Genomic DNA, 17,500 nt, shown 5'->3' on the forward strand with positions numbered 1-17,500 from the left:
AGGGGTCAGCGTGTTTCTACCTGTTACTCTGCCTCTCTCTCGCTCTCTCTCTCTCTTTCTCTTTCACATTCTCTCCATCTCACTTCTGATTTCCTACTCTCTCCTCTTATGGTACTGTATCACTCCATCCCCTCCTCCCTCTCTCTCTGTCTCACTCTCCCTCCCTCTCTCCATCTCTCCCTCTCTCTCTGTCTCCCTCCCTTTCCCCCGCTCACCCTCCATCACCCTCTCTCTCTCTGTCTCCATCCCTCCCTCTCTCTCTCTCTCTCACCCTCTCTTAATGACCCCGGCAGCGCTGCTCTCATTAGAGCCGGCCCTCCGTCTCTCTGCCCTGCTGAACGGCTCAGTCTCGCCTTCATTAGTTAGACTTCAGCCCACAGGTAACTAATGGCAGCCTAGAGGTCAGAGAGTCAGAAAATCATTAATATCAGATTAATAATGCAGCAAGGTCCTGCTCTCCGACAGAGAGAGAGAGAGAGAGGTGGAGGGAGGGGACAGAGGGAGAAAGAAATGTGAATGTGGAAAGCTATAGTGTAAAAAAAAAAAAAAATGACAAGAATCAAGAGGGAGAGGTTTTGTTCTTAGTTAATTACGATTATTTAATAGAATCGTTAATTCATTATTGTCATTCTCTATTTTATGATTGTTTGTTATGTCTGTTTTGGCAATATGTGGATTTTCTTGCCCTGCCAAAAAAGCCACTTGATTTTGTATTTGAGACAAGAGATTATAATGCTGATGGGTTAACTTTGGTAGTGGACCTTTAGGAACAGAGACAGAATTCTCAGAAATCTCCTTCTGTATTACACACACGCACACACACACACAGGCAGACTGGCACACACACGCACACACACACACAGGCAGACTGGCACACACACACACACACACACAGGCAGACTGGCACACACACGCACACACACACACAGGCAGACTGGCACACACACACACACACACACACACACAGGCAGACTGGCACAGCCGTTATGAAGCCCGCGCTGAAAGGAGGGCACGCAGTACGGGCGCTCGGGGAGACTGGCGCTGCCGCGGTCTGGTTACTGATCGCCGCCATTTCCACCTGACATTTGGGCTCCTATCACCTGCCTGACATTTAATCTCCTAATGAGGACTTTAAGGATAACTGATTACATAATCAGCGCACAACCTGGTCTGCGCGTCCTTACGCAAAAGGGACAATGACCAATACATCAGCAGGCGCCAGTAATGGACCGGTTCCTGACAGGGTTCTTCGTGTTGTCTTGTCCTGAATTTGCTGTAGAAGGGATAAATCCATGCACAGGTGTGTGTGTGTGAGGAGAACGAGGGGGGGAGGGGTCAAAAGATTTTGAAAGTCTGAAATGCAGAGGCAAAGAGATTGAATGGAGCATACTAAAATGCAGCACACCATGATGAAATAAAAAATAAAATATGTGGAAACTATTAAGTCGGGGACCTACGGGACCTCTGGGAACCCGTGAAAAATGCACTTCTAATCTCAGTCAGAGAAACACACTGACTCAGGATGCAAGATGTGCACCAACCGCCATTGATGCTATAGTACATATACAGTATATTTACTGTAAACACTGTGAGGTTACTGTATATATACAGCATATTTACTGCAAACGCTGTGAGGTTACAGTATATATACAGCATATTTACTGTAAACGCTGTGAGGTTACTGTATATATACAGCATATTTACTGTAAACGCTGTGAGGTTACAGTATATACACAGCATATTTACTGTAAACACTGAGGTTACAGTATATGTACAGTATATTTACCGTAAAAACTGTGAGGTTACTGTATATATACAGCATATTTACTGTAAACGCTGTGAGGTTACTGTATATATACAGTATATTTACTGTAAACGCTGTGAGGTTACTGTATATATACACAGTATATTTACTGTAAACGCTGTATGAGGTTACAGTATATATACAGCATATTTACCGTAAACACTGTGAGGTTACAGTATATATACAGCATATTTACCGTAAACACTGTGAGGTTACAGTATATATACAGCATATTTACCGTAAACACTGTGAGGTTACAGTATATATACAGTATACTTACCGTAAACATTTTAATTGCTAACGAGTCACAAAAATGGCAGCGTACATCTGACAAATAATAATATTTGCCGGAAGAACTTGTTTGAGGGCACAGGAGTGACCGACAGTGCCCTACCCGGGAATCGAACCTGTGACCTTCAGGTTACAAAACCAGTTACTTACCCATCGTGCTACACTGTTGCCTGGGAAGCCATTTACTTGAGGGCACAGGGGCGACGCCTTCTTTAACCATTCAGAAACACGCCTCTCTTGTGTTTAACATTTAGCATGTTAACGCCAGAGCTAGGAATTCAGTTCATAGCGTCCGGGAGAGCAATTAGCTGGACATACCAAGCGCCCACACGAGCACGACTCTTACATAGCCGAAGATATATAAATTACACCCAACGCTTCCCCTAAACTCCGAGCATTTATCAGTGCATTAATCACGGGTTTACTAGCCTACCTGGGCTACATAAAACACTGTATCCTCAAAACCTCAGCTGCTTAAAGCACTGCACTCCCAATCTTCCCCCTGGGCCCCACTTTATGCCGTGGGTTCCCGTTTTAACGACTGCTAACGGTTGCGACATCGATGTCTTGCCACGGGCTCAGCTCATTGGTTAATCTTTTATGTATGACCTCTTGTAGGTCACGCTGGATAACTATATCATGGACACAAACTGTATACCGCACACATCGCACTGGACAGCTTCCTTTATCGGCTAGCATCAAACTCAGTGCCTTAGTCCTAGCCTATCATGCAGCTAAGGAACATCTCTGTTGTAGGCTTCTGTTCAAAAGGTCATCAGACCCTACCCACCAATCAGATCTCTCCGTTTTGGGTGGGATGAACCTCCCAGTACAGTCATCCCAGCAGAAACCCTGCCCCATCCTCTGATGCAGACTCAGATAAAGACCATCTCTTCAGATGAATGCCATGTCTCCCCTGTCCCCCATTTTCCCCATCTTTCTTTCTTTCTTTGATTTTCCCTTTTTGGGCTAATGTCTTAGATACAACAGCGTAAAAAAGGTCATCTGTCGAGTGGCATTTACTGCTGTTACAGTACGAATCGTTGTTTGGTGGGTTAGCGTCACGCTTATTGATTTTAAATGGGCCGTCTTCGCCCTCTGGGTGATAATTGCCTTTTCGTATTTTTGCATGTTCTCTGCTGCTGAAAGTCACTCCGCTAAGTGATTCTAAAGTAATGTAATGCCATAACAGCACCGGGGCTAAATCCCTAAATGCAAACGTAATAAAAATGATTTTTCAGCGGAAGAACCGGCTGCCGCCCCCCAGGCAAACGTTAAAACACCCCCCGTAAGGCGAGGTCGTCGCTAGGGACACCGCCGCTGACAGGAAGTGGTGACGGGGAAATGGAAAAACAGGAAGCAGTCACTCGCATCGGCCCTGTTGTTCTCTGGAACCCAGGAGTGAGGGACGGGGGTTTGAGGGTGCGATGGTGGGCGGGGGTCGAGGTGGTGGGGGGGTACAGGGTCTGCGTTTAGGGTGCGATGGTGGGCGGGGGTCGAGTTGGTGGGGGGGTACAGGGTCTGCGTTTAGGGTGCGATGGTGGGCGGGGGTCGAGTTGGTGGGGGGGTACAGGGTCTGCGTTTAGGGTGCGATGGTGGGCGGGGGCCGAGTTGGTGGGGGGGTACAGGGTCTGCGTTTAGGGTGCGACGGTGGGCGGGGGTCGATGTGGTGGGTGGTGGGGTGGGGGGGTTTCATGGGGTCTGCGTTTGATTCCGGTTGGGGCTATCGATCCTTTGCACTTTCCTTTTAAATGCACTGCATATTTACTTTGAGGCAGGGTCTAGGGGGCCCCCCTTGTCAAAGGCTTTTGTTGGTACGGGGGCACAGAGAGTGAGCGCTCTCTATTTTAAATTCAAATTTAAAATGCCTTATATTCAAGTGATACAATTTGTTTTTCCTTTCACTTCATTTATAAATACTGTCAAAGCACACAGCAATACTTTCAAACACTGCAAAAACTGATTAATGAACAGCGAACACTTGATAACAACATAAACGTTGCAATTCGGCTTGCACTTGTTGTACTTTGCTCTGGATAAGAGCATCTGCTAAATGCCTGTAATGTAATGTAATGTAATGTAATGTAATGTAATGCTTGCTGAACTCGGAGTAGAAAGAAATCTTTCACCTGAGACCAGGGCAGACAGACAGACGAGGTCACTGAGCTCCCTGACACCACCTGGTGAGGAAGACTAGGAGGAGGAAGGACTCTGCATTGAGCACTCTCCACAGATCTCCATATTGGAAGGAGTGCCATGGCAGAGGAGCTCCAGGATGAAGCTGTTCATCTGCACCACTTTATGCAAATAGGGAAAACAGGATGGTAATCTCTCTCTCTCTCTCTCTCTCTCTCCCTCTCACACACACACAGAGGCATACACACACATGCGCGCACACACACACACAGGCACACACACACACACACACACACAGACACACATACAAACACACACTCAAACACAGAGGCACACACACACATGCGCACACACACAGGCACACACAGGCACGCACACACACACACACACACACACAGGGACGTACAGAACTTGAACCCCACAGACGGGATTAAACTCTTGCTCTTGCTTTCCTTTGATGTCCCACAGACAGACAGACAGAGCAGCCCCCGCCCCCCCTCCTCTCCAAAACGACCCCACAGTGACCCCTAGAGGTCCGGTACTGCAGCACAGCCACACAGCGTTCCCTTAAGTGGTGGCGGGAGACTGTGCCAGCACTGAGCTCCACTATTGGCACACAAATAAATCTGAGGAGCAAAAAATATAACACAAATGTGACAGCATTGATTGCCTGAGATTTCTTTCTCTTTTTTCTTTTTTAACAGGCCTGACAACGAGGATAGACTCAAACAACGAGGGATGAAAGGGATATTGTTCTGTTTCTTCAAAACCGATCTGTAGTATTCCCCCACGGCTTAGCCAACACAGACTGCCGCTCATCTTGAACCAACAAGTATGTTTTTTGTTTTCATCTCTCCAGCTTCACGCCGCGGCCCCCCCAGTGCCGAAACGAACGCCGCTCTCTGCGTCGTCTCTACGATTTTTTCAGCGTCTCGATCAAATATGCGGCCACAACAGCAGCTGCCCAAATACAACAGCGCCGTATTCCACAGGGAAATTACGGATATTAATCACGACGCGTTACGCACTGTGACCTAAACACGACGGGCTTTAGGGTCGCGCGGGAAGTTTTTCGCGACGAAATTCCGGCGTCGAGACGTTTATCCGTCTCGGAAGCGGTGTTCCGTGCGACGCCGCGAGGATCGGCGTGGATTCGTTTTGTGTTTTGATTTATTTTATTTTATTTTTTTTTTTTACTGAAAAGACAAGCACATAAAAAACGAGAGCGGAGCGCAGGATGACATTTTGCCGGGCCGGAGACTCGGGCCCGAGACGCGAGCTGTGGACGGCGCGCCATCGCTCAGCTAACGTGAGCCCGGCTGAGCCGCGCGTGGGCGGGTCCAGCGCGGCGCGGAGATCACGTCTCTCCGGAGGGAGCGGCCGCGGACCAGCGCTGCTCTGCTAGCCGCTGCTGCTGCTGCGGCGGAGGCGCTTACACGTCTGACGAGAAGAACGTGCAAATGCTTGAGCCGTCCAGAGTTTCGTGTCAAAATAAGATACCCAAAGGTAAGAGTGTGGTGTCAAAATAAGAGCCCTATGATAAGAGTGTGCTGTCAAAATAAGAGCCCAAGGATAAGAGTGTAGTGTCAAAATAAGAGCCTAAAGATAGGAGTGCGAACTCAAAATAAGAGCCCAAAGATAAGTGTGTGGTGTCAAAATAAGGGCCCAAAGATAAGGGTGTGGTCTCAAAATTACTGCTATGGACCTATGTGTCTGAAATAAAGTTAAATTGAATTGAAAATTTACAGCCAAAAGATAAGAGTGAGTGTGGTGTCAAAATAAGGTATAGGTATGAAATAGGCATGTGTGTGCGTGTGTGTGTGTGTGTGTGTGTGTGTGTGAGAGAGAGAGAGAGTGTGGTGGGGACTAGTGTTTGAGTGGGGAGCATCGTTTTTAACCACATTACATGCCTTGGAATCTAAGACGGGAGAATAAATGGTAAAGGGTATCTTTGGATCTCTCTTTGTTTGAAAATACGAACTGGAATCTTCCCCTTTAAACAAGCAAGATGGCGGGCCACTGATAAACATCTGGGGCTTCTGGGAGCGCCGATGAACGCAGCACGTAAACGACGCACCTCTGAGTGTGATCACCTGAAGGCCCCGCCCCTTTATAATATTTTAGCATTGCGTTGTTGTTGACGAGCAACCAGGTGCGATAAGCGATAAGCCCCCCCCCCCCCCCCCCCCCCGCATCCCCCCCCCCCCGGCTTCATTTTAATCAGCGAGACAGTTTGGGAGGGATTCGCCCTCTACAGACGACGAACCAGGCAGAGAATTCTCAAACTGGTGCGGCTTCAGAAAAGAAAAGAAAAACAAAAATGGAAAAAAACGAAACAAAAAAAAAGAAAGAATCAACGGGCCAATAGAACTGTGGATTGATATGCACACCCGCCGGATGCAGAAGGACTCCAGGTTTCGGTGAGACTCTGTCTGCTTCCCCTTCGCCGAGAGAGAGAGAGACTTTACTGTAACGCGGCGCAGGGCAAACTTTCAAGAAGAAAGCCGCGGGAACAAACGCGTGGGAGGTTTTTATTTATCTATTTATTTATTTATTTATATTTATCTGGATTTCGAGTAATTTATTCTGAGTGCACTTTTAAAAGATATGTCCCCCCCGCCCCCTCTGAGGATTAGCGCAGGGTGGGGGGGTTGATGGGATGGGAGGGGTTTGTGAGTTAGAAACCGCGGTTTGAATCCGCGAACGAGGCGCTGAGTTAGCGGGTTGCGCCGTTGAGCTCAGCTAGCCCAGGAGAGGCTCCCAGGCGGCTCGTCATACCGCCATCTCCGCGGCGGCGCGGCCCGGAACCAGTCCCCGCGGCTCAAGGTCATCGTCGCGGCTCAAGGTCACCGTCGCCGGCCGGCCGGCCGGCCGAAGGGAGCGCTTATTCCGCCAAGATTACCGCACCGCCCCGCTCATCAGTCATTCCCAGGCCAGCAGCTCCGCTCACACAAACCCTTTCATCTCGTATTTTTGCTTTCTTTCTTTCTTTTAAAAGCTAATCGCCAGTCAGGTGATCGTCATGTTCCGTTTGATCTTGGTCACATGGTATGGCGCCAGAGCCTGGACAACGCGAAACTAAGTTCTATTCCTCAAAACTACCCCAGAAAGGTACAAAATGAAGGTAGAACTTTCAGCGTTCGTAAAGGCTACATGATTCCTTCATAAGCAATACATAAGTATTCATAAATGCTTATGTCAATAGCTATGCGGCACACGGTGTGCTACATCACCACCACTGACGCAGCAGTTGGCATCACCATGACATACCATGTAACACACGCCATACGACTATTTGCAGTTATTTGCATAAGCATTTGTTCATATCTACGTAGTGCTCATGAATGTGTTATGCAGTGTTTATGAAGGCGTTATGTAGCTCTTGTGGAGACTTGACGATGTGCATGAGGGTGAGGGTTAGGGTTAGTGTTTATGAAGGAGTTATGTAGCTCTTGTGGAGACTCACGATGTTCATGAGGGTTAGGGTTAGTGTTTATGAATGTGTTATGTAGTGTTTATGAAGGAGTGATGTAGTGTTTATGAATGTGTTATGCAGTGCTTATGAATGTGTTATGCAGTGTTTATGAAGGCATTATGTAGCTCATGTGGAGACTCACGATGTTCATGAGGGTGAGGAGGTACTTCTGCACGTGCTCCTTGCCGTGGAATTGCACCACAGAGTCGTCCACGCCCAGCAGCACCTCGATGTTGTAGGCCCGGTCCACCGCCTGGCGCCGGGCCCGTCTGCTCTGGTTCAGGTTCTGCTCCACCCCCCGGTACAGAGTCTCCAGGTCCAGCAGCCCCCCCAGCTCCGCTCCTGGAACACAACCACAGACAACCATGCTTAACCCTTAAGGATAGTACTTTTTTCTTTTTTTGGAATGTTTTTTTCCCCCTCCAGAATTCTTAGTCAGCGTTCTAGAATACCGTTCCATTCAATTATCAGTAGTGATTGTGACATCAGCATCAGAATGTTCAGTTGAGAACATTCTAATCACATATTTGTGCCCTCACACCTTAAAGGGCTGATTTACCTTCTTTACGTCTGAGGCTGTTACCCCTTCACGCCCCCCACCGGCCAGTTCATTTCACTGGTTTCTTACACACAGTTTTCTAGATTTCAAACCAACAACTTTCAGGTAATATTGCCAATAAGCTTCATGCCAATGTTCTCCACACACACACACACACACACACACACACACAAACACACGCACACGCACACGCACACACACAGACAGAGAGTGAGAGTGAGAGATAATCCTTTTGCCACTTTAATAAACAAAATATGGCGATTTAGCTCCTGGTAAACCACGCCAGGCAGATGCAAATAGAGGCAATGAAACATCTGGATTATAACAGCCCACATCCTCAACACTCTTTCGGTAACACCCACACACGCAGATAATGGATTATGTGTCTGTGTTCATGTGTGTGTGTATGTGTGTGTGTGTGTTCATGTGTGTGTGTGTGTGTGTGTGTGTGTGCGTGTGTGCGTGCGTGTGTATGTGTGTGCGTGCGTGAATATGTGATGTGTGTCTGTAACAGAGAGAGAGAGAGAGAGAGAGAGATACACCCTGGAGGTTGCACGCCCCATGTTGACAGTGAGGAAGCAGCTCTGCTCTCCTGTCAAACGGAGAGTGCAGCGTCTGAAACTGTGCCCCTGCAGGAGGGCCAGACGGGATCGATCTGTCAGAGAAACACCTCCGCAGCCGAGCCGCACGGTAGAACACGCTCCCCTACGAGCGCACGGGAAGCTCCGCACAGAACCTCCACCTCCGCACAGAACCTCCACCTTCACACAGAACCTCCACCTCCACACAGAACCACCACCTCCGCACAGAACCTCCACCTCTGCACAGAACCACCACCTCCGCACAGCACCACCACCTCCACACAGAACCACCAGCTCCGCACAGAACCTCCACCTCTGCACAGAACCACCAGCTCCACAGAGAACCTCCAGCTCCACAGAGAACCACCACCTCCGCACAGAACCACCACCTCCGCACAGAACCTCCACCTTCACACAGAACCACCAGCTCTACACAGAACCTCCACCTCCGCACAGAACCACCACCTCCACACAGAACCTCCACCTCCACACAAAACCTCCAGCTCTACACAGAACCTCCACCTTCACACAGAACCTCCACCTCCGCACAGAACCTCCACACAGAACCACCACCTCCGCACAGAACCTCCACCTCCGCACAGAACCTCCACCTCCGCACAGAACCACCAGCTCTACACAGAACCTTCAGCTCGACACAGAACCTCCACCTCTGCACAGAACCTCCACCTCCACACAGAACCTCCACCTCCGCACAGAACCTCCAGCTCCGCACAGAACCTCCACCTTCACACAGAACCACCAGCTCTACACAGAACCTCCAGCTCGACACAGAACCTCCACCTCCGCACAGAACCTCCACGTCCACACAGAACCACCACCTCCGCACAGAACCTCCACCTCCGCACAGAACCTCCACCTTCACACAGAACCACCACCTCCGCACAGAACCTCCACCTCCACACAGAACTTCTAGCTCTACACAGAACCACCAGCTCCGCACAGAACCTCCACCCCCACACAGAACCTCCACCTCCACACAGAACCTCCAGCTCCGCACAGAACCACCAGCTTAAATTACAGCGCGTCCGTTCTGCAGCCATGAATCCTGTCTCACTGTGATGTCACAATGGCCGTTTGTGACGGTTAACTCGCGTTAGCGAGAATGCCCTCCGGAATGTTTACGTTCAGGGGGCGGGGTGTTGGTTGGTATTAAACGGCTACAGAACGTGTGAAAATGTGTAAATTCATTTTTATGAAATATGCCTCAGCGGCGTTAATGGCCCTAATAAATTCCACAGCGCAGTCGTGTGCAGCGCTCCTGACTCCCGAACAAAAGAGAGATAAATTAAACTCGCTAAACAAACATCATTTATGGGTTTAACTACTTCAGCCTATGCTTAATCTAAAAGTATATGAGCCATTTTCTTTTTAATGATGTTACATCCTCTCTTTCCCTCTTGCACCTTTAAGACAATGCACTGACTGCTATTAGTTATGAGCCTGATGAATTAACGTTAGCATTAGCACTGAGCCTTATTTGTATACACTTATGCACGTCCCAGTGGACAAGAGCATATGCTAAATGCTAAAATGTCAACGTAAACATAAACGGTCTTAAGACTTCCTACATAAAGTAGGCTACGGCCCGTGGCGATATGACGCTCGAGCAAATTAATAATGTGGGGTTAACTTCGGCTACAAACACAAAACCTCCAAATAATTGGACAGAAACAGGGAGGACCTGCCCTCGCCAAATGAAGAAGAAGAATTTGGCTGTAGCTGCCGCATGAATTATTAAAAAACCGCATAATTCTTTTTTTTTTTTCGGCGAGTGCTAGTTCTACCTACGCCTGTTAAATGACTTCCGACTGTAAATGAACCCATAGCTCAGATAACTGATGTCTTCCAGCACTCCCTCCCCATTCCCCATTATAGCTCCGTAATGAAGGGACATTGATGAAGGTGGATATTATATAACTGTCCTCCGTCTTCATTGGAGCGTCAAAATCCTGGGTGTCAATATCTTCTTCTTTTTCTTCTTCTTCTTCTTCGGTGCCTCTCCGTGACTCTTACGTCTGTTTGTGTGTGGTTGCGTGCGTGTGTGTGTGCGCGCGCATGTGTTTGTGCATGTGTGCGTAAGTGTGTGTGCACGTGTGTGTGAGTGTGTGTGTGTGTGCATGTGTGTGAGTGCAAGCACATGGTGAGGAGGTGTGGAATCAAAGAGAGGGTCCATATGTGCACCATAGCCCCCCCCCCTCCTCCAGAAGAACACAGAGTGTGGTGCACGATGGGAGGGGGGTGGCTGTTCTCCTGCTAGATATCGAGGGTGGGGGGGGGAGGGGGGGGGGCAGGAGCAGTGAGGTTTTACTCCCCTGGAGCTCCTGACACCTCTCCTGTCTGTCTCCCCGTCAGCGGCACCGTCCTCCGCCTTCCTCTCTCTTTCTTATGCAACGTTTCCCTGGCAACCTGTTCACGGGTGAACCGACATTCCGCTCGGCTAATATTGGCTCCGCGCGCGCGTCCGCATTGGCTGCTCATCCGCGGGGCCCCGGCGAATCACGGAGCGGCAATGAAATCCGCTCCCGATTCCACGTCTTCAAATCGAGCGGCAGAGGATATCGCGGAGAAAAAAAAAAGAAGGAAAAAAAAAGAAGAAAAAAAAAGAAAAAAACAAAGCTGAAAATGAGGCGGGTCCCCTGGTTGGTTGCCACGGCGCCCGCGTATCGCGAAAGCTTATTAATACGCAGCCTCGTCACCTCGATGTCAGCGATCAGGCGGAGAGCTCTGGGCGTGGCACGCTCCCGGAGATCCACGCTGACAGGTACGCGGGCGGGGGGCAGGTGCTGCCGCGCTCCACCTGACGCTGAAAGGCGCGGCTAGCGCTCCGCCGTCTCGATCGCTAAATAACGCACTCAATCATCTGCACACGCGTTCTGCCCCCCTCAGGGTCAGCGGCTGTAAAACAGCTCCTAATGGCGCCGAAGTGATCCCCACCGGATCTGCTTTTACTGCACTTCCCAGATTTTTCTATTTTTATTTATTTTTGCGTGTAAAGTTTTGCGAGAGCGCAGATGGGGAGCAGGGTTCCGGTTCTTTACGACTCGCTCCCAGCTCCTCGGTTCGGGGGGACACGCCGCGGATCAGCGCGGAGGCGAGCAGCGTCTCTCACCCCGCCGCGGAAATCTGAGCCCGCCGCTAAAAGAGACTCGGGCTCGCTGGACCGCACATCAATCCGCCAAACGCCCCCCCCCCCGTCCCCCCCGCCCCCCCGCCCACCCCGCGCCACCCCACCCTAACCCGCTCATCAGAGAGGATCATGGGAGGTCCCGCCGCAGAGGCGCCTCCGTCCGCGACCGCGGCGGAAAAGAATCCCGCTGGCGAATCAGAGGGAGGGGTCCCGTCCGGCGCCGGAGGCGGTGATCCAGGGCGAAAAATCTCTCCGTGGAGCGGCGTTCCCGCTCAAACCTTTAATAAGCCCCTGCGCCCCATGGACAGTCACCGTGGACAGCCCATGAGATGGTGGCGATTGACCACAAATAAAAAGGCTTCTTTTTAGAGGAAGGCTTCAGTACAGCGCAACCTGGACAATGCTGCAGCAGGGGCCATCAAGGTCTCCTGGAAATACTGTAACCCGTCTCTGAGAGGCCACCCAAATTCCACAGAGCACGCAGTGATCCCCCGGAACCACCTGGACCTCCCGCACAGGACGTGCATCAACACCCTATAAAACGCTGTCACACACACAGCTTCCAACACAGTGCATCTGTGGAACTTCACGCTATAATTATGGAGCTGGTGTTTTGGTGGTGAGGTCTGAGCTGACCCCCCCCTGCCCCCCCCCCAGTACTGCAGCCAGCTGTCAGAAACGCATGACCTCTCCCCCCCTCAGCAACATTCTCATTCAGGTAGAGGAGCAGGTGCCCTTATTAGGAGGCAAAGGTACTTTGTCTTTCAACCTTTGCAAATGTCAAGAATGTCTGAGCATGTGTCGAAGAGATAGAGAGAGAGAGATAGAGAGAGACAGTGAGAGAGAGAGAGAGAGAGAGAGAGAGAGAGGGAGAGAGAGTATTCCTGTGCTGGCAATGTTGTTCCAGTTTTAAAAGCACATAAAACACAGGGATTTGACTCAGCATTGTTAGATGAGAGGAGAAGGGTGTCAGGGAGATGCTGTTCTCTGGAGAGCAAAGGCACGTGACCACAGGGAAAGCATTCACAGGTGTGACCACAGGTAAGGGGATTCACAGGTATGTCTAAAGGTAAAGATGCTCACAGGTGCGTTCACAGGTGTTTCCACAGGTGAGTGTGTCCACAGGTGTGTGTGTGTGCTGGGAGGAGGAGATGCAGCTGGCCCTCACCTTTGAGATTTTACCAAAGCTGAAAATTCCTCCCAGCAGCAGATAAGAGAAGCAGGGAATCACTACCACAGCCATTCCTGGAATTCCTGACTCTGGCATGCTCGGACCAGACGGCCAATCACAGCTCACTACAAACGGCTGAAAGCCATGAAAGGCGGCAGGTAAAGCCAGAGATACTGCAGATACCAGTACTCACACAACTGCACTTTGTGGCTTAAATATGCGAAGCTTGCAAGAGGAATGTAACAACATCACTCTCTTAACAGGAGTGATGTTCTTTTACAGTCTGTCTATAAATATTTTTCTCCTCCAGTGCCAAAGTTAATATGCCGCTATCATAAAATTACGAGAAGAATATGATCAGCAAGGTTCAAGGTAGAAGAGTTTGTGGTGTACGGGTTCCACTTTCATTTCTAAAACGGAATTCATCTGTGGAGACACAGGAAACATTTCTTACCGCTACGCTAAACAGCGCTAAATATTTCTTACCGCTGAACAGCGCTACCTTTTTTACTTTCTGCAGGTGTGTAGGCCAAAGTGTGGGCAGTGCGTTTGGTGTGTTGTCTGCGTCCTTGTCCTGTACTGACAGTCGATCACCGGCAGAATTTTTCCTGCCAGGCTGCAGTACCCATCTTACCTGCCTAGAGGGCAGCAGCGAGTTCAGCCCTTCTCTCCAGGTGCTGAGAGAACCAGCCAAAAGCAAAGAACCTGTCTGCTCCGCGATAGATTACTTCTGCCTGACTGAAGGGACGGACGATAACCTTTGTGGCTAATGTTCAGACTAAACTCCGAGCCGAAGTGTCATCAAACCAGAATAAATAAATAAATAAATAAAAAGTATATAAAGAAAAAAACAACAAAACTCAAAGTGATCTTGGTGCTCAAAGAAATACTATCGCCATGGGAATTTAGGGTTTTTAAGAGGAGCGAGGGCTGAGGAGGAGCTGGGCGGCGCCCGTGGCGTTTGTTCCCCGTCCGCCGAGCGCCAAGGAGAACCTTGAGCCTTTCAGGACAGGCAGCCGAGCCCAGATAAAGCCGCGGCGGCGAGGTTCACGGCGGGTCAGCTTCTCCGCAGAGCGAGCGGGTGGAGAGGAGAGGGAGCAGCAGCAGAGGCCGCTCAGCGATCAGCGCCTCGCTCGGGTGTTCACTCCCGCGAACGCGTCCCGGAGGGACGATGGGAATCAGCCTGTGGTCCATCCCCGTGTGGGAGGGGTGGGGGGGTCCACAAACGCCACAAACACCGTCTCTGCAGGTGAGAACGGACATAGGGCCACCACCGACCAGTTGCCTGGCGTTACTGAACAGCGCCACTCCCCTGGCAGAAAGCGGTATTGCATGGTTGTGTGAGCGCATGTGACCGTGTGTGTGTGTGTGTGAGAGCGTGTGTGTGCGAGAGCGTGTGTGTGACCGTGTATGCCTGTGTGTGTGAGAGCGTGTGTGTGTGTGTGTGTGTGAGAGCGTGTGTGTGCGAGAGTGTGTGTGTGAGCGTGTGTGTGTGTGCGAGAGCGTGTGTGTGACCATGTATGCGTGTGTTTGTGAGAGCGTGTGTGTGCGAGAGTGTGTGTGAGAGCGTGTGTGAGAGCGTGTGTGTGAGAGCGTGTGTGAGAGCGTGTGTGTGAGAGCATGTGTGAGAGCGTGTGTGTGCGAGAGCGTGTGTGTGACCGTGTATGCGTGTGTGTGTGAGAGCGTGTGTGTGACCGTGTATGCGTGTGTGTGTGAGAGCACGTGTGTGTGAGGGGGCATGTGAAGGTGCAGTGAACACCCTGTGCCCGTGACTCCTGGTCCTGGCCTCTGTGGTGGGACCGGATCGATGGATCGATGGCGGACGGTGAGGGCCTCTCTGCCGCTGGGGGCTAAGCCTCTCTGACCTCCGCTGGGGTCGCGGAAAGTTCCAGCGCGCGTACTCCCGGCTCCTGAGAAACGGCCGCGAAAATCCGGAGAAAAAAGCCCTTGCAACTTTTCCGTCCCGGGACCCCGAGTCGACCCTGCCCGGTCACTCCAAAAACCCACCCATGAGGGGGGGGGGGGGGGGGGGGGGGGGGGGAGTCTTAAATTAAACAGAGTCTGGGGGTCAATTCAGGAAATCAACAGACATTCAGTTCATGAATTGGGGGGGGGGGGGGGGGGAGAAGGCCCATTACCTTCCATGAGAATTTTTAAAAAATGAATTACATTTCTGTTCATTTCCTGAAGTGGCTGAACTGGAATGGAATTGGTTCCGGCTAGCATTATTTATGTCTTAATTTAGGGCTAATTGAGATGTGAAGTTAATTTTGGTTAATAATGACGTACTCGAGCTGTGGCAGGCGTACCAAGCAGAGGAGATCTGGCCGGAGATAAAGTTCACCGCATAAAGTCGCGAGACCGGTAATGTGAACCGCGAACTCCGAGAGCCGCCAACACTGCTATCGACCAATCCGACAGACAGACTTCAGTCCCACAAGGAAAAAAAAACAAAAAAAAAACAACAGAATTAGCGTCTGTCAGCATCACACGTCTCTTCAGGTCTGTGGTGTGGGTGGGCCCATGTCAGGGCGTGGCCAGCCAGCAAGGCTAAAAAGAAGATAAAATAATATAGGCCCCGATCCAAGATCGTCTTCATCACTCTTCATCACCAGCAGCTCTGAGCTCTGACAGAGATGTGAGAGGCGGTGGCGGGGTGGGGCGGGGGGGGGGTGGGAGGGGGGGTCACCTGGGACTCAATGAGTTATGACAGCTAGCCAAACATCCTTCTATAGGATTACAGTGTCATCTCACACCGGCTGCACATAAATGCCCTCTCTCGTCCGAGGGGAGGAGGGATGGAGGGATGGAGAGACGGAGAGAGAGAAACCGCCTTTCAGAGGACCTGCCGATGAGGTACAATAACGCCGTAATTCCCAGAACGCTTCTCAAATTCCGCTTTTAGCACATCTATCTCTCTCTCTCTCTCTCTCAGTCTCTCTCATTCTCTCTCTCTCTCTCTCTCAGTCTCTCTCATTCTCTCTCTCTCTCTCTCTCAGTCTCTCTCCCTCTCTCTCTCTCTCTGTCTCTATCTCTCTCTCTCTCATTCTCTCTCTCTCTCTCAGTCTCTCTCATTCTCTCTCTCTCTCAGTCTCTCTCTCTCTCTCAGTCTCTCTCTCTCTCTCTCTCATTCTCTCTCTCTCTCTCTCTCTCTCAGTCTCTCTCTCTCTCTCTCTCTAGCCCCATCTCTCTATCTCTAGCACCTACACACACACACATACACACACACACACACACACACGCTATTTTACCCTGAGCTAGTGTAAATGCTGTCTAATTATAGAAGGAGAGGAATCGATGTCAGCTGACACAATGCTAAAAAAAAAAAGAAGTCACCGGTCATCATATTACAGAGGGGAGGACGGGGGGGGGGGGCCGGGGTCGAAGGATACACTGTAACTTCGCGCTCCGTGTCCATGGAAACCACTCGGGTCATGTGCAGGGGGGGCTGCCTGGACGGGAACACGACCGTTTCAGGTACAGGACCTCGTCCTCGCCGACCAGTCACACACACAACCGCCGACTTTTCCATCAACGACCTCCCGTTGTTAAAAGAACCAAAACAAAACACAACGTACCGTATCGCACAAATATAAGATCCAGAACTCAAGGGCCTGGCGTTTTATCACAAGTCTAAACGTGCTGCTCACACCACACACCATAACCACTTTCATCAATTATGCGTGGGACTGAAGGACGTATTTAAATATTTTCAGAACATTATGCCACATGCTTCTGGCAGTATACATGACAGTTTAAACTGGATTACATTTTTTTTAACCAAAAGACTGAGATGTCTTTCCTCCATATGGGTTGGCTTAAATTGCAAGTAATATAGACAAAGAGAAATTGTTTTGGTGATTTAAATCTGCCAGTGTTTACACTCTCAGGTGCTCCATCTACACTAGGGTTTCACAAAGCCCATAAGGGGCGGAGCTAACGAGCTGTCAGTTATGTGTCAGAACCAATTAAAACAAAGGCTGCTCTCCAACTAAATGCATCAGAAGACGGAACGTTTCAGTGAAGGTTCCAGCATTTAGCGCATGCATTATACACAGAGGAAATTAATCTGCGTAAAACGGTGTGTGCTTCTCACAACACGGTATCAGCTCAGGATAGAGAACGATTCAAGCACTGGACGTGCTTTCGTTCAACGGCAGGATGTCATACGATAAATCTTAGCAGACTGTTATCTGTTTTATTCATCAGGTTCAACTATTAACTGAAAAAAAAAATCATATCCTGCAATTGGTAACTGTGAAATATTAAATTAAATATTAAAATATCATGTTATTTCCCCATTATCTTAAATATCACTGAATACAATAGAGGTGC

General features: G+C 49.9%; 1 protein-coding gene across 3 annotated transcripts in view; it reads right to left on the reverse strand.

The window, feature by feature from the left end:
• The window catches only part of LOC118223260 (A disintegrin and metalloproteinase with thrombospondin motifs 2-like), a 152,216-nt gene that overhangs the window by 38,366 nt on the left and 96,350 nt on the right, over positions 1-17,500 (reverse strand). For all 3 annotated transcript variants that reach the window (XM_035409537.1, XM_035409536.1, XM_035409538.1), the window contains exon 4: positions 7,849-8,048. In XM_035409537.1, coding sequence (XP_035265428.1) covers positions 7,849-8,048 — 200 coding nt within the window. The remainder of the gene's footprint in view (positions 1-7,848; positions 8,049-17,500) is intronic.

This window comes from Anguilla anguilla, chromosome 3 (genome assembly GCF_013347855.1).
Source record: "Anguilla anguilla isolate fAngAng1 chromosome 3, fAngAng1.pri, whole genome shotgun sequence".
Lineage (NCBI taxonomy): Eukaryota > Metazoa > Chordata > Actinopteri > Anguilliformes > Anguillidae > Anguilla > Anguilla anguilla.